Below are 25,331 nucleotides of genomic sequence, written 5' to 3' on the forward strand. Positions count from 1 at the left end.
CCCTACCAGAGCGCTCGCAGTGCAGCGGATGGACTCACGGTCAGGGTGTTCGTAAGGCAGCCAGTGGTGCTTGTTGCTGTGGAGGTCGAAGCGTGGCTCCCTGGCGTGGCATTGCTCCTCTCGTGGATCACTGTAGATATCTTCACATTCGTTGGTGTTGCACATCTGGAATTGATAAGTAGCCCCCATGCAGGTCCGGCCTCCGTTGGCTGGTCTGGGAGGGGAACAGGGCCGATAAAATCACTTATGGAACACTTTGGTTTTTATTCGAACCTTTACTTAGAAATCAAAACCACAAGAGATATATTCAGCAAAAAAAAAAGAAGATTTTTTTCATCTTCGCCAATTTAAATGAAACCTCTCAGAAGTGAAATGTCTTCAAAACCTAAAGCAAGTCCAGTCGCCTTTGAGACAAGTACTGTGGATATCATGACCCGGATGACTGAAAGTCTTCAGACATTTATTGGTCTTGTCACTTGGGTACTAAAGATCCCTATAAGTCAGTAATAAATTAATTAATAAAAAAAACCCTCATAATATGGTATGAATGTGTTTGTGATTCTTTCAGTGTTATATAAAGAAACATAACTTTTCAACTTGGATTTCTAACCTTACACATAAGCACATCGGAAATTCCATACCTTGGATTGTCACAGTCACGCGTGCGAAACTGCACTCCTCCGTCACAGGTGCGGGAACACTGGCCAAACTCACTCCATGAACCCCAGTTTCCATCTTGCTTTATGATGTCTGGAGTCAACCAGATGCAGTGACCTTTAAAGCAGTGCTGCACAGAGCGACAAAATAAGACCAAGTTCTCCCTCGAAAACAATGTGCCATGCCGCAATTCTGTATAGTGCGTGGTGTGTAAATATAAATACCTTCCCATTGCCACACATGGTTCCGTCAATGGGTGGTCCTTTCTTGGTCTTGCAGAAGAATGGATTGTCTGGGTGGCTACACCACAGCTGTTTACATGGGTCAAATGTGCGATACTGTGGGGGCACAGAGACAGACGCCTTCTTACAACCAAACGCCATAAGACCGACTTTAATCAACAGGTCAACCACCATGAAGCTGGGATGAGAGTGAACACTGAATAAAGGAAACAAAAGTATAAATGGGCAGAGAAATAGAACAATAACAGTAGCCACAACAGCATTTAACCCCACGATAACACCAACCTGGTACTGACACAGTGCACTGTACACTACGCTCCACTGAGAAACACACAGCCATTCATGCAAACTCAACCAATGGATGATGGAGAGACAAGACTCTCCTAATGACGTAGTCTAATTTTGTCACAGGGGAGGTCAGAGGTCAGAGGGCAAAAAGGTTTAGAAGCCAAAAGGTGAGGTCTCAGTGACCTCTAAAATGCCGATAAACACAGATCAAGGACCAAATTCTCCTGATATGATGAGGATACCACCAAGCTGACCAGAGGCCCTGTGTCTAAGGGGGCATGCCCTCCTCCCTCCTTTCCACAGATTTCCCGACCCACCATGACCCCGCCGACCTTTACAGGTCATAGGGCGACTCACAATCCACAGCTAGACTGTGGTAGGTAATCACCAGTTACATCAGGCTGGAGGATCCTAAAAGCTGAAGTGAAACATGGAAAAACAGCCTCTGTTCTGGCTAGGCCCAGTCCTCTTGGATGGGAAAGACATCTTTCCAACCTTTTCCACTCGTTTATAGTCTTGAGAGTGCCAATATAATGAGTCTCGTCCTGCCAAAAGCTGCAGTGACTTAACACAGATTTGCAGGAGCTCAGTTTGGTACTGTTCAACTTCTGGACTGCACCGTAGCCGCTGAACCAATGAACCAGTGAATTGACATTGTTTTGATCAATTTTATAGCCACTATCTCTCAAACTAGGAGCATTTTAGAATCCTGCAGACTAACATCCAAAATATGACAATGGATCGAACAGAGAAACAAAGTACAGTCAAAGAAAAGTAAGGAACCACGTTACAAACAGTTAGAACTTTTGAGGACAAGTAGGTAAAGAAAAATCTGAGAAAATAAATGACGGGCCACATGTCCTCCAGGGAGATGGGGTTACCTTACCTGCGTTCCTGACTGCCCCGCCTTTTGTAGCTGAGGGGAATGAGTTTGACAAGAGAATAGAGGGTAATCTAGCAACCTTTGCACAGCCCCTGAACAAGCCCTTAGTCAATCAAGCAATAGCTTTCCAACAGCGTGCCACAGTGGCTTCACACTCATGAAGCGGGTGAGGGTGAGTAGGGTAGATGCCTGGCAAAGTGCTGCACCTGGGTGAAGCTTCTCTACTGTGTGTTGTTTTTTTCTTAGTTTAAAAAAAAAAATTCTTTTTATGTTTACAACAAGGGTCATGTAAAGGCACTGTGGTATCAAGACAACTGTAGTGGTAAAATAAATGAATAATTTATTATCATTACCATTAATAACACAAAAAAAAAGAAAAAAAAAAAAAAGAAAAAAGAAATAGCTATCAAAACCAATTACCTGCTTTTAAGCAAGATGTCAATCCCACCAGTGGCCGGGAGAGGAAACAGAGGACATCAGAAGAATGTGAATAGCTATGTTTGTGTGTAGACCAGAGATATATGTCAGTACTAAGCTCAGTTAATGAGGTAAACCTTTTGGAGATCAAGAGTTTCCAAAAAGATATATGACAGTGAAATTCAGGAAAATTCAGAATAAACTGAACATACTAAAGTCAAAATGAGTTTATCTCAACTCCAAAAATCAGGATAAAGTGACACTATAAGCTTTATGAGTGCGGATGCGGACGTGTTAGTATGTTTTAATGGAACTGGCTACGTTAGTGAAGTGACTGATGGACTTTGGTGATCTCTTACCGCGGTGCACATCGTGTAGCCCACACCGAAGTCAAAGCGACACTGTTCGTTCATGGAGTAGTGTAAGCCAGGCAGCTGAGGCAGCGACGGCCAGTTGTGGTCAAACGGGTCATCGCGAAGACAGTCGTAGGAACTGCAAAGAGTCCAAATCGTTACTTCTTAACACTCGCTAGTCACTGTAAATCCATGAAAAGTGGAAAAGGGGATTTTTTCAGGGTTGGATCATTCCCACAAAATTTTTGTCTGTCTTATTTTTGGAGCTACAACACATATTTTCCCTTTAAACCCTCAATATTTCAACAGTTTTATTGGTTGTCTGACTCCAGACAGACAGACAGACAGGCAGACAAAACAGTTTAGATTGAGCTTCTCTGAAAGTATAAAGCATGGTGCTACTACCCGTTGCCATTTCACAATTACATTTTTCAGCAGGAAAAAAAAAAAGTATTGTTAATTATGATGCAAAAGTGGCCAAAAAAAAAAATCCAAACCAGATGCAAATTCAAAAAACTGATGCCAGCACTGACCTTTAAAAGTCTGGATAATGAATACCTGTCTCTATGGGCGTGTGTCTGTCAGTGTGTATGCATGTGTGTGTCCAATGACTATTTATGACCGTTTTATTAAATCTGTTTACACGCTCACATTATGTGGACTTTTTTCCTTCTTCTTGCAGAGACAAAAAAAAAAAAAGTCCCTTTAAAGAAATGTAGTTATTTTTTAACACTCTTTTAGTGGAAGACGGTGTTTTGGAGTTAGGGTAGAGGTTAATCAAGTAGTAATTTTGGTTGAGGTTAGAGGAACGCTGCAGGAACACGAATATGGGTGTTTGTCTCACTGAAGGTAACGTCCAAGCTCCTGCATGCTACATCTGGACCAGTGGAAGCGGTGGAAGGCGGCTTGCACCAGCGGAGCCATGATGCTGCCCATGTGCACCTCGTCTCCACAACGGTTTCCCTGGCCGTCGTGCTCCATCCCCAGCCTGCACAGAGGAGCAGAAAGACAGGCCGTGGTAATTCACTCTTTAGATATCGGCTGAGGTGACCACTGGACGTAAACTGTAAGAAATCAATATTGTCATTACAATAACTGCTCTGCTGATTTTTTGCTGAAACATGCCTGATCAAACCGTGATGGTACCACACTTACACATGCCCGGTCTCGTGTGCCACCACAAAGGCTGAGGAGAAGCCGTCCTCGTGGTTTAGAGTGCAGCTCCTCACCGGGTGACACATGCCCGTCACTGGAGCATAACCTTAGCAACCAGGAAGACAGAAATAGACTTCAGCAGCCATGGACTTACTGCTGTGACAAACTTCAAGAATGACATAGATAAGAAAATAAGAAACCACTTAAAAAATATCAAATGTAATAATTTCTTTTTCATTTTGCTCATTTGACCTGTATTCTTTACACCAAGTGCACAGACGGTTTATAATTATTATTTAATTTAAGTAAATTTTCCTGAACCGGATTTCTGCATCATCGCAAATTAAAATTCACACATCTGTACAATAACTGATATTATATTCAAGCACACACACACACACTCACACACACGCACAGACAGACAGACAAACGTATTTGCATTGATGTGTCTAATCCTAACCCTAAGCCGTCGCCTTCCACCCCTGCGTATGCCAATCTTCAACTCCCTGTGTGCTTGTCTGTCCTGCGCTGCCTTTAATTGTGGAGCTGTGGCTGGCCCTTCTCTGTCTATTGATTTTCCGCTGCTGAAGGCTGAGCCCAAGGGCAGCTGAAGGGCTTCTGGATAGCTAGGCCACTGCCTTTAGAGGCCTTTCCCCTGGGCCTGTGTGTTAGCCTCTACTCTGCTGCACCAAAAACCACCAACCACCAAACCCACAGTGCACTATGCAGCTATATGAGGCACAGGAAGGAAGAAGTCCATTTCCTATGTGTACATATGAGTTTTAGCTTCTGAAGAGGGTGAACGTGCATTGTGGATTTACTGTGTTTACTGCGTGTCAGAGAATGAAAGCTTTAGATCGTGTCCTTGAATACCCTGCATGCCGGTGGGGCCAAATTCCTGTCGCGTCAGGAAGATGGCATGGTCGTGATGCTCAGCATCCCCGGTGTCTTGCTTTTGCTGCAGGAATGCCCAGCGACACACATTCTCCAGACTCTGCGATGGATTCCCTAGTTCAATCAGACTCATGGACTGGTGGGGAGACACACACACACACACACACACACACACACACACACACACGCACACACGCACACACGCACACACGCACACGCACGCACGCGCACGCACGCACGCACGCACGCACGCACGCACGCACACACACACGAATAGAAGAAGAGCACAGTGTTAAGATGATACAGAAACAGGCGGCGAAAACAGCTTCTTATTTCACAAGAACTACAACATTTTATTCAACCCTGTAGGGGGCAGTGTCATAATGTTTTATATAAAGAGTCAGCAGATCTTGGAAATTGCTGAGGTGTAGAACACACAAACACACACTCGAAAGGGTGCACACTTAACTGATGATTTCAATAAGAATATAGACTGTCAATGAGCTCTGCACTGGTAGTTAAACATGTGCAATACCAAACTTATAAAACCAATCATCCCTGATCCCTCCAATCCCTTGTATTCACCTTCACCTCTGAGTACTTCAGCTCATCTATCTTCTCTTTCATTGCGATACTCTGCCATGTGAGTATTTGCATTTCTGTCTCCCACTGCTTCATTTTGTCAGGTTTTACATTTGCTCGCTGTTTTCGCACTCGCACAATGCACAGCTGAATCAAGCAGCAAGCGCGTGTGTAGTGTGAGTGAGCTCCACCGAAGACATATGGCCTGCCTCTGCACACATGACGGAGTGTGAAGTCTGCACTCCCTGCAAACTCTTTGGACAGAGTCGACTGTACATGTGTGTGATTCCTCATGTTCATCAGTTCCCTTTTTTTTTTTTTTTTTTTACTCTGAAAATGTGCTCATATTGGGATTGTGTGTGTGTGTGTGTGTGTGTGTGTGTGTGTGTGTGTGTGTGTGTGTGTGTGTGTGTGTGTGTGTGTGTGTGTGTGTGTGTGTGTGTGTGTGTGTGTGTGTGTGTGTGTGTGTGTGTGTGTGTGTGTGTGTGTGTGAGAGAGAGCGAGGGTGTGTGTGCATGTGCACATTCAGGGTCACATAGCCAATCTGCAGGCTGTCTGGGTGCAGCTCTGTTGCCACGGTAATTGGGAATGATGGACAGCCAGAGCTTGGGCTGGAGCTGCATAGGGGCTGGCCCAGAATGACCAATGTAATGCAATGGTGTGTGTGTGTGTGTGTGTGTGTGTGTGTGTGTGTGTGTGTGTGTGTGTGTGTGTGTGTGTGTGTGTGTGTGTGTGTGTGTGTGTGTGTGTGTGTGTGTGTGCGTGTGTGTTCCCACTCAGACTGGAGACATGTAGTGGGAGGAGAGAAACAGATAAGGCTCTAGCCAGTATAAGTGTATGACAGAGTGCCTATCCAGCATTAAAATCATTTGTATCATCCATTGGGGTAATCCCTTCTCTCTCTCTCCCCTTTTTTTTTTATCTATCTTTTTCCTGCCCATCTCTTCAGCACCGAAGCGAGGATAGAGTTACAGTCAGGAAGAAAAGGATGCAAACCCCTTGTCCGGTCTCTCTCTTTATGAATGAGGGAGGGCTATCATTGATTGTTTATCTTTGCCTGGACTTCCCAGGATTCTGTGCTGCAGCCTACTGGGAGGAACGCTGATTGCATAACGGGCAGAGTTTCTATGTGCTTTGGTGCTGAACTGTGAAGGCGTGCGACTTGAAAACACTCCCGTGGGACACTGCATGCTTTTAGTTCCTCTTTTGCTCAGTCCACTGGAATAACAGGCTCTGGGCAGATGAGTGTGTCTGTGTGTTTGTTTATGAGTCCGTGTGTATGACTTGGCTGTGCTTAATGTAGGTACTTAAATCTATTGGCGCAAAATCCCAGCATCGAAGACAGTGCTGATAGAAAGGCAAGGCATCAGCTTTCCAGGAACTGCGTCGACTGCAGTCAACGTTTGAGTGCAAATCATGACTCGTAGGGTCCTTACCTTGCCATAGCCCAGCATAATAATCCGCACCAGCACCACATTGATTTTTGCCCCCAAAGAGTGGTCGTGGTAGATTTCATTCACCTGGGGTCACAAAGATAATCACAGGAGAGAAAAGGAGTTTCAGCAGCAGACTCTGAAGATTACAGAAAACGAATGCATACCTGCAACAAAAGTGAAAATAGGACGAGTTCCTGGAATTGTTGAGTTTTCTCGTCTGTGTTGTATTTGGTGCCATACAAATAAAGTTGAACTGAATTTAATCTTTTTAAGGAACTCAGCTGGCTCTATGCAAAAGCAATATATGATCTTTCACTTGAATATTTCCTAGTTTTTTTTTTTTTTTTAATCTTTTAGTGAGATACATTCATGGACACGGTACATTTCTCAACTGAGTGTATGCATTTAATAGACAGATATTAGAGCAACATCAATCTTTATACATTTCTAATTTGCAAGTTTCCTAAAATGTAAATGACTGAATCACTGAATACTTCTCTTTTCCAGAAGGTAAATGCTGAACTGAATGACCTGAAGAATGTACTTTTTTTTTTTTTTTTAAAGCCCATCATAATAGATTTAGGCATTATTGACTTACTAATCATAAATAAATCCATTAGTTACACATTTTAAACCTGTTGTGAAAGATGCATCAGGAGATAATGATGAAATAAAGAAAAAGCCGAGGGAAGCGAGTCGTGGACTGAAGTTCTCCCCCCAGGCAAGACAGTGAAAGAAGAGACTAAGAGGCAGGAGAAAGGATTTTCAAAAAAAAAGACAGAAAAGAAAGGTTAGGAGAGTGCAGGGAACTCAGTTTCCCATGAGCAGGAGATGAAGAAGATGCAAAGGATAGAGAGCCTAATGCAAGGAAACAAGGTAATGTGTGACGGGGGAGATGGGGAGAGCACTCTTCTTGCACGCACACAACAAACCAGAGAGAGAGGGGAGAGAGAGAGAGAGAGAGAGAGAGAGAGAGAGAGAGAGAGAGAGAGAGAGAGAGAGAGAGAGGTAAATTGGCACTGGAGTTGAGGCCTGCTGTCCTCAGTGACTGTGCGCGGTGCCTAATGAGGCAAAGGGATGTAAAAACAGACAGCCATAATGAGATGGCTGATGGACATGCTGCGGAGAAGGAGTCTCACACACACACACACACACACACACACACACACACACACACACACACACACACACACACACACACACACACACACACACACACACACACACACACACACACACACACACACACACACACACACACACACACACACACACACACACACACACACACACACACACACACGAAGAGACACAGAGATAAGGAACAAAACTGCAGACACATCCAGCAGGAGAAAGGTATGGGAGAGGTAAGGAATGCTGGAGACGGAGAGGCAGAGGGGAAGAGCCAACAAAGCTGAGCACACAGTGAAAGAGAAAAGTGCCCAGGAAAGAATGGAAACAAAGATTTCTTAGAAAATAAATACATCTGAAATCAAAGGAGAGGGGAAAGAAACATCGGGAATAAGCTCAAGCTTTTCCGTACGCCGTGTCGAGTTGGAAATTCCAGCGTCTTATAAGGAAAAATCCAGCCAAGGGATCTTTCAAATCAGGATCCTAATTTGCGAACCGCAGTCTGGAACAAATGAATGTAATTACATGTGTAGGCATGGCGGCTAAGTAAAGGAGTAACAGCATTACAGCATGCTCCGAAACCTCAAAATAAAGTCATGCCGGGTTTTCTGCATCGCGTGGCCTTTGTGTCATTAGGGACATCTGTCAGCTGCCAGCAGTCTAAGCTAACTCGCCAGTGTAGAGAAATATTAGCGTAATAACACGGCGATTTTAGTCGTTTGCATGAGGAAAATCAGATGTCGTGAGCGTCTGTGGTTTTATGAGTTGGAATACTTAGAATAATGCCGATAATAATAGGCCTGCAACTCTGAACACAGCTCCATCTGAGGATGTGCTCAAGCAGCAGCGTTCAAAGTGTGGGGCAGGTCTCCACCTGGGGGGGCGCCAGAGAGCTCGGGGGGGGTGGAGGTGGCAGCAGTAATCCGTGGCGGCTGAGGCCTTTTCCATTGTCATTCCTTTTAATTCTTGAGAAGAACAATAAGTGGATCAAAAAACACTATTCTAAAATGACTTTTTTTTTCAAGGGTTAATGGAAACAAACAATAAAATAAGCTTTAATGCAAAAATAACAAGAGCAACAGCAACAATGTGTGTGTTGAGAAAAAGCTTACCCGTCTATTTTTTCTTCTTTTTGAATTATTTTGTGACAAAGGTCCCAGAAGTGAACGATGAAATCAAATTAAAATTCCCGGGGGACAATTTAGTGTCAACCACATGAACGCTAAATACAGTATTCCTGCAGGACCACTTCACAAGTGAAACCTGCTCCTCTGGGATTTTCATGCATCATAGTGTACAACTGCTCTCTCCGGAGTAGGACATGATATGGAGGAGACCTGCTGTACTTTCACTCTACATGACGCTACAGCTCGACTTTATTCTATGTTCACAATGTTTGTTAAAAGTAACCCAAACAGTGCAATAAAATGCAGAGTTGTTCAGTACAAACCTCGCATGTGACTGCGGATGTGATTTGCAATCATAAACCTTCCGCCCTTTTTTGACAGGTACTCCCTCAGTTTTGCAGGCATCCATCTTTATATGACAAACCTCCGTCTTCTTTAACTTCCTCTTTTCATATTGGCAGATGCTCTTTGATTGTGAGGCTTCTTGCTGCTAATCATTACTGTGATTATTATTCTAGAAAAATTTGAAATACAACAAATCGACACCAGTGTAAAGCTCCATAAATCTATGACGATATAAAATATAACTTTCAACAGATGATCATTGGTTTCAGACTTTGAGGAGGGGTAGCGTGTGGGACACAGAAGAGGACGGTTCAGTCTTATTGCCGTCACCTCGCCTCCCTGCTTGGTCATCCGCTGATAATTCTGCCTTGTTTTGTAACATCTGCCCTCCTCCGTCGTTACCGTGGCGGGCAGAAGTGAACGTGAGGAAGTGACACGGAGTGACTCTTGTGAGCCGAGTCGGTCTGAAACGGACACTCGGGCGGGTGAGGTCGCACTCGGCCTGTTTCCTTGACAACTCTTACGCCAATTAGGGGCAGTTGATATCCGGGTGACCCTAACGTCACACTTTCCACCCTAATAACACACACACACACACACACACACACACACACACACACACACACACACACACACACACACACACACACACACACACACACACACACACACACACACACACACACACACACACACACACACACACACACACACACACACACACACTGCAGTACACAAACCAAAACACTCATATACGGCTGAGCTTACCAACGCTCACATGCAAGGCCACTAATAAACTCCGCTGACCGTCCTTCTGTGTCCTGAACGGTGACACCCAAGGTTAGAACCACCAAAATAGTAACATCATTTGAAGGTTTTTTTTTTTTTTTTTTTACCAAGATGACCTACATTTCAGCAGCAACACGTGTGTCTTTCTCTCTGAGTCTTGACTAAACAACAAGCCTGGAGATCCATCGGCATGGAATCATTACCGTGGGATGAATTATGCAGCCGGGGCCTGTCGCTTAACTCCAGCAGCAAGGAGCACAACAACCGGTATGAAGGAGCCAGGAACATGGCAACGTGAGGAGGTAGGAGTGATTACAGTCGGTAATTGTTTAATCACATAAATTACAGCTAATAACCACACGGATGATGATGTTTTACTTGTTTACATTGATCATGTCAGGAAATACAATCCTGTTTATTTTCACAAAGAGAAAAGGATGTGCGTAGCCCTTCAGTCGCATGAGAAAACAATGATTATGATTATATGGGGGGGGGGGGAAGGAAGCCCCTTTATTGTCAATATTTGTAAGAGTAGGTATGAGAACGACAGCGTAAACACTACAAGATTAGTTATTTTCACAAGGCGGAGAAGGGCTCTCTCATTTTAATTTACTTCAGTTGCTTCATTCACTGGCTCCTGGACATTGTTTTTTTTTTTTAATGATTAGTACACTTATTAACAATAAAGATGCATTGTAACACCTTAATGTGAACTGAAAATATGTAGGTGTTCATTGTTTCAGTACTTCATACATTCATCTTACATTTTGACTGACTTCTGTTATCTAATAGAAAATCAGATTACTGATGCATTCCGGAAAAATATACATCAAAACACGCTCAGCCGTAGATGTGACAGAACTGAGTCATCAAATTTAACTTGGCTGGAGAGCTACATATATTAGATAAGGCTTTGGATGGCTTTTCTACGTCTTTTTTGTCAACACACAGGGGAATATTCAAAACTGAAACCCAGAATTCGAGCTCTCAGTCTGACAGTGCTCCTCACATATCTGTGACACCTGCAGCTAACAAGGTGTCTATTATTTCCTGGACTACATCTCCTTTCCCGGCTCTTTCCTGCCACTTATTAATATAACTTTTCACTCCCTCCAGGAGCTTTGGTAAAGACACGACTGAACGATCTGCATCGCTTCCACACAGAAATGAGGCTTCTTCCAGACAGACACTGTGCAGACAAAATACACTTCACTATCCTCAACTACTTTGGCTCCTCAAAATTAAACTTGTACTTTTTTTTTTGACTATGTACACATGCACAGGTTCTAATCACAGTGTGATTAATGCTCTGAGGCGCCTCGATAACGGACTCTCTTAATGGATGAGAGAGACACGCAGGCAAATCATCAACAACGATATACATGGATTCATTTGACAGAACGTTACTTTGAAAGGACCTTTCTGTTCAAATGAAGGCGAGTACAAAGTCACCAGAATAAAAAATACTCAAGTAAACTTAATTAAAGTATGTCACAAAGTGTCAATACTTTCTGGCAACAAAGTAACTTCATGTGCATGTTTGATTTTCAGTTCTGGTCTTAATGTGGCTCAATTCTACCTGCAACAGGTTGATTGAGATATTTTGCTGACTGGCATATTTCAATGTTTTCTCTTATGTTTGTCTGTTGTGTCCCACAGTCCGACTATTCTCAGTCTGTTGATGAACAAAGAGGTAGAGGAAAACAACATGAGAAAGGAGTGGGAAGCAGATAAAAATGACTAAGACACACATTTAACTCAACATATATGCACACACGCACGCACACACTCGTATTGAACTTGGTCAACGGGACTTAAAGGGTTGCTGTGGGAGTGCTTTGATGTCCCCCCCCCCCCCCCCCCCCCCCCCCCCCCACACAGTCCACTTTGACCCTGAGAAACACAGACGAGTGAAGTAAAGCAGGAAGATGGAGAAAGTCATTCCAAAAAGACGTGAAGACCTGAAGAGATGCAAACACACGCTTGCAGGTACTGCCGTGTTATTTACAGACTAAACTGGCGTCTCCGTTTCAATGTGGTTTGATGAAAGAGTTTGAATGTGGACCCAGAAAAGCAGCTCAGCAGAAGAGAGGAAGAAGAGAAGTAAAAGGAAAACACAACCCAACTACTGGGAAAACAAGATGTCTGTCTTTATACTACAACGTGTTAAAAAGTGAGGACAGTGAAGCAAACAAAGGTGTTCCCATGATGAACTGTGATGTGTTTTACATCTTAGAACCTTTAGAGGGCACCTGTGGCAAATACATCAACTAAAACCTGCCTCCTTATCCTAATTTTACCTTTTACTGGGCCCGCGCTCTCATAAACCTGAGTTACCGCTCGCATCATACGTAGAAAGTTTTTTTCTTTCTCTTTCTTTCTCTCACATCATTGAGCATTTGTTGCCATGAACTACCTGAGTCGGGGAGGAGTGACAATGCGAGCGGCGGCGCACCGAGAGCCCGGGAGAGCGAGAGGAGGGCAGAGAGGAAGAGGCATAAAACGGGGAGCGAGAAGCGTCAGACGGAGCACACCCGTCCCGAGGTGAGCAAAGCAAACTTTCAAGAAGAAAGTCGCCTAGATGCCACGCGTGGGAGGCAACTCTTATTTATTTATTTCTGTTTATCTGGCTGTCAGTAATTTATTCTGAACGCGCTGTTTAAAATACTCCTTCTCCCCCTCTGTCTTCCCGCCGCTTCCCCACAGATTAGAGGGGGGCCGTGTGTTCCCTTCTCCTCTATCGCCTCACAAATATCTGAGCGAGGAGGCTGCGAGCATGGCGCCTCTTGTTCTTTCTCAAGCGCCTGAATTGAGACAAAGAGGTGTGCCAGGATTTGTTGCTCTGCGCTTGCACCTGCTTAGCAGTCGGCGGTGGCCTCCTTGAGCGGCGGGTCGCAGCACGAGCAGGAGGAAAACAGGAGCACAGAGACGAGCACGCGCCCTGCGAGGGTCGCGTGCTCGTCTACCAACGCATGCAAAGAGCGCCCGCCTCTCGCCACAGGTTTAATTTGTGAAGATTAAAGTCTGTGCGGCGTGTTCATCTCTCTCTCTCACACACACACACACACACACACACACACACACACACACACACACACACACACACACACACCTGGGAGTGAGAGTGCTAAGCGTTGTTGTGGCCTGAAGCGCAGTACCTGCTGTTTCTGCACCACTCCCTCTCTCCCTCTCTCTTCCTCCCTCTCTCCCTCTCTCTCACTCACTCGCTGTCTCTCTCTCCCTCTCCCTGCCTCTCCTCTCTCTCCCCCTCTCCATCGCTCTCTCACTCCTTCAATCCCTCTTTCACCCTCTCACCATGTCTGCTTCTTTTTCTCTCTTCCTCCCTCTCTCCTTCTCCCTGCCTCCCCTCATTCTCTCTCCCTCTCACTCCCATCCTCCCTGTTTCTCTCTCTTCCTCCCTCTCTCTCCCTCTCTTCCTCCCTCCCTCCTTCACTCCCTCTTGGAGGAGCACAAAGAGTCACCCTCTCACCATCTCTGCCTCTTTTTCTCTCTGTCCTCCTCATGTCTCTCACTCTCCCTGCCTCCCTCATTCTCTTTTTCTCTCTCCCCACTTCTCGTTCCCTCCCTCCCTCCTTTCTTCTCTCTCTCTTTCACCCACTGCCTCTTTCTCTCTCTTCCTTCTTCTCTCTCTCTCTCTCTCCCTCTCTCTCTCTCCCTCCCTCCCTCATGCACACACGCGCACACAGTGAATGATGACATGACACAAAGCCTGATGAAACGATAGGTAGAAGCCCCTTCAGCTCAGAGGGCTCACCTTACACATGCACACTCATGCACAAATGAAATCTCATCATATTCAGATAGAGAAGAAAGGATTACTCGCGGCTGATTGCTGGATGAGAACATGCAGGAAGGGAATTGAATTGTCATTCAGTTGGTGTGTGTTTGCCTGTGTGTGTCTGTTACTCTCTTTCTTTGACCTCTCGGTGACTTAATTTCCATTCAACTCAAATAGATCCGTTTTCTCATTGAAATATTAAATTTTTTTTCAGCGAGTGTAAGTTTTGGACATCGGCGAAGTGATGCGCACACAGTTTATATGGAAAATTGGTTTTTGGTCTCATGAAATACAGTCATAACACTGTAATAATAACTTTTGATACGCATACGATGCACTAATGATCCATGTAGCAGTTGTGATCTAAGTAAAAATATTCTTAATAAAGCAACCGTGCCATTATTAAATCGTGTTTACAAAAACACATTAGGCTTTGTGGTATGACTTAAAAAAAGAGCCTTATGAATGCCTTCTCTGTGTTCTCTGTATTATGGATGGTATTTTATTATTGTTTTAATAAAGCAAAGTAAATACAAGTGAGTTCTCACTTATCAGGTCGGGGTTGATTAAATGAAACACGTTGTGTCTTTGAAAGTGTGAACGTTGCCGTCTCAACCCAGTTGTGTGTTCCACGTCTGTCTTAAATGAAGATCTCGTTAAACTCACACAGACACTTTAGTACAATTTGACTGAAGTCTGAATGCAATATAGGCCAAAGAGCTTCAAACTGACCAAACACAGGATGTGACCGGCTTCAGAAGCTTCGTGTTGCAGAAGGTTCTGCAGCTGTTTTGACAACTTCGCAAACTTCTCATGCATCTGAAGAGTTCTCAGCTGCTAAAAATACCATCACAGTAATCCCACATATGTATTTTTTATTTTGTTTGCATTTGGATCAGCAAAAAGTTGTCGTTTATGCTGTTTACTCACAATATTCATGAGTGTGAGCAGGTACTTCTGAACATGTTCCTTCCCGTGAAACTGAACCACTGAGTCGTCCACGCCCAGCAGCACCTCAATGTTGTAGGCCCGGTCCAGGCTTTGTCTGCGCGCTCGGCCCGCTCGCGTGTGGTTAATACTCTCTTCCACGCCACGGTACAGAGACTCCAAGTCCATCAGACCCCCAAGATCTGCACCTAGAGACAAAAAGCAGACACACAATAAGCTAAACACACAAACTAAAACAAAAACGGACATACACTTGTGCTTAAAAAAAATGTAAAATCATAGGTTAACTAGATGGTTAAAAAAAACTGTTATTCTTGTACCAGTACGGATTATCGGCAACACTAGATGTGATTGTGATGGACTGTGCAGGCTACGCTCATAGTCATCTGGGATTGGATAAAGGTGTGTAGAAGATAAATAGATGCACAATTAGCCCCTGACTGATACAAGAATAAGGAATATATCAGTTATAATTGGCAGGTAATCGTCACATTCTGTTATAAGCAACCAACACAGCATCAATTATCATTTACTGGAAAAAAAAATTTAATCAATTGCTGTCGATAATGACCCAGCCAAACTCATTCGCTTGAATTGCCTACCCTGATTTCCAAAATCAGTAATTAATCTCCAAATTCAGAAAATACATTGAACTCCTAATTCAAGCACGTCCATTAAAAAGACGGAAACATGTGACATTATTGTATTGTTATTATTATGGGTACGTGGCGACGTAAAATGCAAAAAGGCCCTACATGTTAGTGGCCGTTTGCTTTATACTGTATTGTCTGTGTGTGTGAGTGTGTAACACAGTCACGTCTACATCCAAGCTTTCACCTATAGGTACTCACACTTTAATGTCTGTGTTTTTCTTTACAAGACACCAGTTGACAGACTCGAGCATGTGTGTCTGTTGTAACTGGCAGTAACAGTACGACTATCCTTCACACATTCTTCCCTAATCAACCAAATATTTCTACTCCAATCTGAATGAAAGGAACAGATGGTGCTTGCTAAACACATGGATTAAGACAGCTCCCTCACATAGGGGCTGCCCGCCCTGCTCTTCTCTTGGCTCGCTATACGTTGGAAAAATGCAGATTAGTTGGATGAACTTAATTTGAGGCTATTCCACTGGAAAGGATTCAGTGTGCAAACTTAAAGCAACCTTGATTTGATCAGATCACTTTTACTTCAGTCAGCCACGTGGGACTGTGAAGTTTCCAGTGTCAGGTCTGATCATGTTTCTCTCTTCATTTTAAATGAGGCAAAGAGCTGGAGTCAGTGAGGATGCAGAAGATAAATCATCCTGTCTCCAGAGCCAAGGCCAACCTTGATTCACGTGCCGTTACCTTCCTCCAATCCTCCTCATCGTCGTCATAGTGCATGTAGGCACAGAATGGCCTTGCTGCTCAGAAGCCGATGGAGGCCGAGACGTTCAGTCTTGAGCATGTGGTCAAAATGGTTTTGACAAAGTATTGTCCTCATTTCGCTGATGTTCCCCCATAGCCACATTGAACGCAAAACATGACTCAAAGAGTGAAGTGGCTCTAATTGATTTTTCCCCCCCAAATAAAACACCTTCTAAATGACCCTTCCAACCCTTTAACCCATAGTCATTCTCTCACACTGCACACGTTCACACTGAGGAGTCATTTTTAGTTGAACGGAAGACTTGCTGTATTTTCACATTATGATCCATCCATGGATCCATCCACCAAACATACCCTGGGAGAACATGCATGTTCTCCCTGTGTATGGCCCCCACGCCCAAAGAAAGGACTTGATCCTGAGACCTTCTCATTATGAGGTGAGAAGATCTCTTTGTATGGTGTATTGTGATCCATAGATGATAATCTGTCGGCTTAGAAGCTTTTACTGTGTGAAATGCATTTGGATTTCATACAAAGTCACACTTGGCAGTTTTTCAGTATTTCTTATTTCAGCTCAGGAAGTGTTCATTAGTTCAATGATTAAATCCATCTACCACCTCATCCCATTTTATCACCATTTGTTCTCAAAGGCAGACACGCTCACGGCCCCCCAACACCCTGGATGGAAACATGGTCCCTCTGGTTTCTTTCAAAATTGCACCCTGTGTGTATCTGCGAGTGTGCTCTTTGGTGTTTGTTGTTGTCCACTGCTGTGTGCGCACTTTCTGTGGACAAACATTTCCAATTGAGCTATAAATCACTGTTCCAACAGGAGCATTAATTCAGTTGAAGCTGGAGCGCCGAGATGACTAAGTGTAATAGATATACTGCTTTTGACTGAGGAGCTTTATTTGGAGGTGCCGCATGCGGAGTTGATTCAACACGTGGCATGAGGGGACAGTGGGAGCGCCAGTGTTTTGACACATCCAGTTTAGAGCGAGTGTTGAGTGAAGCAAAAAGAACAAGACGCAAGAAGGAAGATCCAGAGAAGACAAGGGGAGAGAAAGAAAGATGTGCCACCTTGTCTCCCAATCAGCAAGGGGCATCCTGCGTTCCCACTCCCTCTTATGCAATGTTACCAAGACAACGGGCTCATGGGGAAAACAACAACCACGTGGTAAACGTTGGCTCCTGAGTTGGGAGCAGAATTAATCTGAAAGTCTGACTATTATCCCATATCTGCCCACATTTCAGTGAGTGACAGAATGTTAGCACTCGAAACAGAATACTAGGATGTAGGGGGGCAGCGACAGAAAGCAATATATGAAGAAAGACAAGGGCCGATGTGAGGAGAAAATAAAGCGTTGCATTGCTCATTTTACTGAGACATGGAACATTTCTTCGCCTTGTTAGTGGAAGAAGCTGGATTTCAGGCGATGTACTTCACAACAACCCTGGGCTCTTCCTAGTTATAGGTGCCTTTAACGAGCCTGATGTCATAACCGCACCATCTGCTTCTAAAGACAGGTCCAGATATTTTTACCTTTTGCTTATGTAATGTTCAGACAAAACGAAAATACTGGGGAAATAACAGCATGTACTCACTTAACTGTGCGTCTCTGCAGAAATTCAGTTCCTTGAAAACAGTGAATGAAACAATGCAAAGACACTGTGTAACATAGGGGGTACACACACACATATATTGGGTGGATGTTGAATGAAAGCTCAGGTGATTCAACTCCATTCAAAGTTTAAAGGTGTTTGAACGTCTTTATCTTTCTAAGCCTGACTTGTACTGTTGCACCTCTGTCAAAGCTTCTTTGCATCCACCTGCAAAAGTAAAAAAAAAAATTCTCCTGCTTCAGCTGTATTTTGATTTTTTTCAAAAGAAAGTGGAGGAAATAGACACCGGAGAGCCTGAGGGGTGTGATGGATGGGAGAAGGGGAGAAACATGAGAGGAGACCAAAAAGACCTTGGGTGTTGTGGGTTCCGCTTCAAGCTCATGCAGTGATGGAGAATATCGCTCTGTAGTAAAGTCTGCAGGTGAAGTATCAGGGTGCATTGGCACATACCTCTGAGCAATCAATTACATTAGTCTTTGAAACCAAATAGTAATCAATAGAAAACACCTACAACCATAACTGCGGAAAATCTGGAGAGAAGTGTAAAAACAATTAAAGGACAGAATGAAATGATCCGGAAACCGATTAACCCTTCATTAAATAATACTCAATACAAAAACAACATCAAACCTGATAAATTGGCTTGTAAGACACTCACTTAAAGAAATATCTCAGAATAAGTGGAGTAATAAGGATGGAAATTTGTCTAAAAGCAACAGTTAAGTGTGAAAAATGAACCAGGACCAAAAGGGAAAAAAACACTGAATGAACAATACAGATCTACAGTATAATGTCTCCACGAGACAGACGGATGTAATAGAGCATCATTATGTAGTGAGTGAAGAGAAATAAAGGATAGGCCGTTTCAATTTGGCCGCACAATGTTGTCAGTAATGCTTTTGACTCAGAGTGAAAATATTCATGTTTTGTTGCCGTACTGTGACAGTTTGCATGTTCAATATCAATTTCATTCATAAATCCTCTTAAGAAACAAGAGATTCAAACAACCGTGTGCCCTTTTCTTAAATTTTTTAACATTAGTTACATCTTTTTATGTCATATTTTCATTGAGAATTTGAATATTGTGCATGTGGATGTATTTACATTTTACACAATGTCCCAACTTTTCTAGAACTGGCTTTGTATATGAAGAACTCATCACAACATGTCCCCTCCCCCCCCCCAGAAATCATTTTCAGTCCAGAACCAACCTATTCTCTCCCACATACACAACCCTTCATCTGTCTTCCTACCTTTAAAACTTGTCTGTCCAGCCCACATATTCTCAGCCCTCATTTACATTTTCACACTACTGTCTGTATCCCACCTGCCATGGACCCTCCCATGCAAACATCTAGTGCTACGCACGCACGCACGCACGCACGCACGCACGCACGCACGCACGCACGCACGGCTCTTGCGCTCCCAGTGTTTTTATTCAGGTGGAGTATAGAGCGTGGCCTTATTAGGAGACAAAGGTTCTTTGTCTTTCAACCTTTGCAAAATGTCAAGAATGTCTGGTTGCATGCTGCATACGAGGTGGGGGGAGAGTTGGGGGGCAGGGGGCGGGGTCGGGGAGTTCGACGGAGAGTAAGGGAGACTACAAGCCACAACAAGAGAAAGTATCGCGATGATCATTCAGGTCAAGCCACGTCTTACAGAGCAGCAGCCTTTGGTTGGAGACGACTGTCTAACGTGTCTGTGTGTTCAGCGGGACTGACTTTGACCTACGATGGTCAATGTCTCCACCATCAAGGTAGACTGGAGAGACAGCATGTGTGCATCGGGCTGACACAACATTTTTAAATCCTCCTCTTTAACGGTCCTTTTCCCTGGACGAGTTGTTCGCAGCCATCCCTCGTCACTCCTTCGAGCTACACTATATCTTTCTTTTGTATTTGAGAGATAATTTCCAGCACAATATTGGCATTTTGGACCCTAAAATATAAGAAACACTCAAAATATAAATTGAAAAACTTTTTCTTTTTTTTTTGCTCCTTAGGTCCCGGGAGGCCATGTATAACCTGAGTGTGAAAGCTTACAAGGACAAGAAGCAAGTTATACTGTATCTCTGCTCCACAATGTTCAACAGGCCTGGGTGTGTGAGCTTTGGTCCCAGGTTGGAAAGCGCAACGTAACTTTTTTCGTGTAGTGTTGAACGTTCATGTTAGGAGGATGGACCACAAGTTTTAATAAATCACTGTGTTTAAGAACCACCACGACGTTCAGCAGCTCTCTCTATCCATCCATCTTCTGTATCGCCTTACCCAAATCAGGCGGTCACCAGTCGATCACAGAGCGAGCAGAGAGAGACAAACAGTCACACACACTCACATTCACACCTACTTAGAGTCCCCAGTTAACCTCAATACGATTCATTGGACTCTGGGTGGAAACTGGAGTACCCGCAGGAAACCCAGCAGCTCTCTAGTGGTGTCAAAGTTCTGCTGTTTCACTGCACAAGACAAACTGCAGGGTTACACTTCTGATTCCAGCAAACCTTTCAGCGATCTCTGGACCGAATCATTTTTTATCTCTGCAAGCTATGCAATAAATGTTTTTTCAGTAATTCTTCAAAGTTACTCAGTGGATAATGTTTTCAGATACTGCACTGACATATGAAATGTTATAATCCTCCATTATAATAAACATTATGTTGGAGTGAGAACACATAAAAGAAATGAACTACACTGAAAACGGAAAAGCTGTGTTTTTGGCAAGTGTCTGAAATTACATTCCAATACTCAGAAGTAAAACAAGAAAGAATTTGAATTGGATCTTTTTTGGGGTTTTTTTCTATTTGCTTCCTATAATATAATCTTTGTTGCTCTGCGTACCAACCAAAGTGAGTAACTATGAATATGTTATGAGGCATCATAGACATCACAGTATCTAAAAATATGAGCTCTCACCAGTTTTATGATGCACAGTTCACAATGTAAAAAAAAAAAAAAAAAAAAAAAAAAAGAAGTTATGCCTCTGATATATATGGACTGGGAGTGTTGAGCCACTTTAGTGCTCCTTGGATTTCAGAGTTTGGGCTGTTATTCTTGATTGGTGGTCCAGTAGATAGTGTAGACCTGCTTATAACAAGAGTATAGTAAGAGATTCAGCCATTGCTGCAGCAACTATAGTTCGAAATTGTGAAGTTATCCAACTTGATGATTACCGATATACTTGTCGCTCATTTTACCTGTCCAAGTAAAGACATCAGGACTGTTTCTGTGTTTTATTTAGCTGATTATCTGAAGTCACATCAATGTACTAATGAATGCAATTATGGTTTTAAAGTATAATACCAACTTTTATGAGTCAATCTGCTGTCACACACAAATCTTCTCTGAGGCCCTGTTTACACAACAAACGACTGGAAACGGCCTTATTTTTCCGTTTTTGTTTCAGCGAGGTCTCAAGTTTAGACTGCAATGTTCTGATAATGATAGCCGTAGATAGTGAAACAGGAAGGAAGGACAAATGTGCAGTGACCAAAACGAGACAGGTGTATCAGAATAAAACAGGAAGAGATAAAACAGGTAAGACACACAGACACGGAAAGTGCATGTTAAAGGCTTGTTAAATATGTTTTTAAAGATAAGGCAGATGCTGACTTGCATGTAAATGTGTGTTTTGGTCCGCCTAATTCTACACATGAATGTATGTATGTATGTATGTATGTATGTATGTATGTATGTATGTATGTATGTATGTACATATCGTATTTCATCTTATGTATTCTACATTTTGGTAGATGGCAGTGATTTAAGAGAACAAGATTTACAACACTGTTTGAAGTTTGCCTTTGAGAAATCTGCATCTTCGTCTTGCTTGTTGGAGTGAAAAAAGTTGCCTGTTATGAAAGAGCGACAAGTATTATATTACCAACATGAAAATGAGTTGCATGGTGGCTCTGAGGGTGTCTGCCTACATACACACACACACACGCACACACACGCACACACACACACACACACACACGTGCACTGATTTGCTTACAGACACGTCTCGGTCACACAGCTCAGGGCACGGACATTTTGTCTCCTCGTTGACAGCTTTATGAGTTGTCAAGGTGATGAGTGGCTCGGACAGTGGACCGCTAATGCTGCCCCCAGCGTGCAGGCAGGTAGCGACATGCCATGCTGTCCCACACAATGTCCCTGACTGACTGCTCATTATTTCTAAGCTGTCATCTGACAACTGTAAAGGCTACAGACGGTAGAACAAATAGTGAACTATGGTCCCCATAATCACACTGCTGTTAATTATTTATGTTGGCAATCGGCAGTCTAATTTTACATGGACAGCTCTCTGAAGACCAAAATAATTATTCATGCATCAAGCACTGAACTCGGCCGATTTATTAATAACCGCTTTAGGTTAGGGCTGTTTATTTTCACCCGGGACTTTCTATAATGCTGATTAGATATTTTGAGTGGTCGAGTTTTGACATCTAGTCAAAACATCTATAATATTTAAGCTGTTGCATTAAATCTTACTGTCCTCCCTGAAGTGAATAAACCGCCATTTTTTATTATTGCATAAAGTAGATTTTATAACCAGCAGGTGAGCAGACCACCCATCTTCACCGCTGCTCAATGTGTCTGTGAGAATTTCTGATGGTTCAGGAGACAAGGCAACCTTTAGCTCTCCCCTCTTACATAACTGTCTGTCTGTCAGAAGCACGCAGGGCTGCCAGGGAGGTGCTGTGGTGCACACCGATTCCCCCCGCGTCCTGATGTACCGGAGTTTCATTAGCCGAGCTGAGCCGTTCCTTCATAAAGTCTATAATGTATCCGGTTACCTACACATTCGCAAAGCAAAGCCACAACGTGAATACCCTCTGCCGAGGTTTGAAACTGACACAATTTACTGTCATTACTGCAAATATTTGTCACAAATGAGTCAAAATCGAGTGGCGACGTTTCGTATGAGCTGCAGGGACGTCAATAATTACAGCGAAGAAAAACAGCCCCTGTGAACACCGTGAAAGCATCTCAAAACAGAGTAATCCAATCACCGCTATGCACAGAGAAAATATTGCTTGCAAAGATCAATCATGTCCTCAACTCTTTCTCTTTGCTCTGCGGTGGGATCTCTCAGAGCTCGATATAAACTGGAGAGCCCCCGTTTTCAATAAGACCGTAAAGCCAAGCTGATATTAGGCTTACTGCAGGTCTTATCCCGTCTGAAGCTGGCCTGTCTGTCTATCCTTCTTTGTGTCTGTACATAACAACTGCAGGACTTTTATAAAGGTCCCTTATGAAACCAAAAACAGAGAAAAACATCTGACGTCACGAGAAAGATTTAAAAAAAGAAAAGGCAACAGCATCCATGTGTAAACGGAAATTCACCTTAACTACTTCAAGTTGTTAACAGGTTGGTCATTTGCATCACCTGTTACTGTTATCAAGCCTCACTGATTGTACATCGACCTCAGGAACACTTGCGCCGCTATAGATCAGTCTCACTGGGAAACAGCATGTGCATCACGGAGGAAATAAAGAGGGAGAGGCTGACAGTGAGCTACAAGGTCCAGCTTACAGAGCGGTAATAAATCTCAGCAGTCTCCTGTTGGCTTAAAGGGTTTGTGGGCCCCTTGCCACCTCTCTCCCCAACCCTGCAACCCCTATCTGCCCGTCACCTCATCTTCGAACATCTATCACACTGCATATCCTCTTATATATCAACGGTTCCTCCTGAAACTCGCGACTATATTAAACAAATTTTCATTAGTGGCTTCTATCGAACCTGCCTCATAATGCTGCCTAATTCTGCTCCCAACCTCCCTGTAATTGGAGATTAGCAAAAGCAAATTACTTTTACTTAATGTAAACTGGTTTGGGTCAGGAGATGTGTTTTTTTTTTTTCCCCATGATGATAGCTATTGATTTGTTTAATCCCTTCAGAGTTAAACAAGTTGTAAACACAAGATTGTCATGTCATTTAAATAATAATCTAACAGTGACAACTTGGTAGGGGGACCGATTGTTTTCTTTTCTTTTCTTTTTACACACGTCCAGCAGATACAAAGTCACATTACTAATCATTACCTACTAAATTTGTTTTTCTGATACTGTTGTGTGATGGACAGGCAGGTCATTTAAAGTGAGTTCATCACAGCTTTTATTTTTTAAGTCAACTGCTTAAAAAATAAGCAATTGACTTTTATTGTTAAAGACCTATTAAAGGCGTCTATATCACCTCCGTGTCTAACTTTTGCTGTTCTGTCTCCATTTAGTGCACATGACCACAGGACATTGACAGACATGCTTGGATGTGACATAAGCTGCACTGTTACCAATTCTCGACACCTGTTTATATTGAGATCTTACATAAAAAAAAAAACCCTTAAAATATCAGTGAAAAAAAATACAAAAAAACACTTGATTCCCTCTTCTCCCTGCCCCTTCTTACTGTATCCTAATTTCTGCCTCCTTTCCTCACAGCCCGAGGCGGTGTCCCGTCTTGTCCTGTCCTGGCTGTGAAGCACTCAAAAAACACCCAGCAGCAACCACCTGAGACGCGCAGCACTCCGGTTATTATGACAGCCCGGCCAGCCAAACATCTGTCAACTTCAGCACTGTGGGGACGGAGGGCGTGGAGGAGGCGGTGAGAAACGGTGGCAGAGGAAAGATAACGATAGACAAGATAAAGGTACAAGAAAAGAGAGGCTTGAGAAACTGATAAGGTGATAGCGAGAAGGTATGACAGGGAACTGGAATCCAAATGAGCTTATAGCTTCTGAAAGAAGTCGGGCGAATGCTTGGCTGAACTCAAGCAGCGACTTAAGGCCCCGTTTACACGGCAACGAATACGAGTGTATCCGCAAAACTTTCTTCACTTTTGGGGGGTCCGTTTACACGACACCGGTGTGCGGATGCACTGTATTTTTTTTTCCGGCTCCCAAGGTGGAAAGATTCTTTCACGGTCCCTGTTCCCTCCTGCAGAGACTGCCGGAGGCTATGGAGCGCTCTTACTGCGCATGTGCACCTCTGCACCTCCCTCCCTTTCCTTCTGCTCCTGCGCTTGTAAACAAACATGGCGGACCCGTAGTGGTATGACTCGCGGCCCGTATTCCAGTTTTATCATCCATATCAGCAGTTAAAAAGTTGAGACTCACCCGTATCATCCGATGCGTCATCGGTCCATACGAATGTCGGGTTCGCTCGATTTTCTTCACGTTTACAGCGTATTGTTCTATGCACAAGTCTGTGTGGTTTCATTGCAAAATCAAGCAACAGCGCCCTCCCGTGGCCCGGCATACTAACTACATCGTTGTCAGTATGTCGGCT

The 25,331-nt window shown here is 43.5% G+C and overlaps 1 protein-coding gene across 1 annotated transcript in view; it reads right to left on the reverse strand.

Annotated features, from left to right (window-relative positions):
• The window catches only part of LOC308110855 (A disintegrin and metalloproteinase with thrombospondin motifs 2-like), a 122,712-nt gene that overhangs the window by 11,715 nt on the left and 85,666 nt on the right, over window positions 1-25,331 (reverse strand). Inside the window, exons 4-12 of the mRNA XM_080465467.1 lie at window positions 15,029-15,234; window positions 6,908-6,991; window positions 4,869-5,025; window positions 3,996-4,101; window positions 3,685-3,828; window positions 2,847-2,979; window positions 882-995; window positions 642-787; window positions 39-214 (exon numbers count right to left, since the gene is read on the reverse strand). Of these exons, the coding sequence (XP_080321593.1) occupies window positions 39-214; window positions 642-787; window positions 882-995; window positions 2,847-2,979; window positions 3,685-3,828; window positions 3,996-4,101; window positions 4,869-5,025; window positions 6,908-6,991; window positions 15,029-15,234 (1,266 nt within the window). The remainder of the gene's footprint in view (window positions 1-38; window positions 215-641; window positions 788-881; window positions 996-2,846; window positions 2,980-3,684; window positions 3,829-3,995; window positions 4,102-4,868; window positions 5,026-6,907; window positions 6,992-15,028; window positions 15,235-25,331) is intronic.

Source organism: Lipophrys pholis, assembly GCF_963383615.2.
Source record: "Lipophrys pholis genome assembly, chromosome: 6".
NCBI lineage: Eukaryota > Metazoa > Chordata > Actinopteri > Blenniiformes > Blenniidae > Lipophrys > Lipophrys pholis.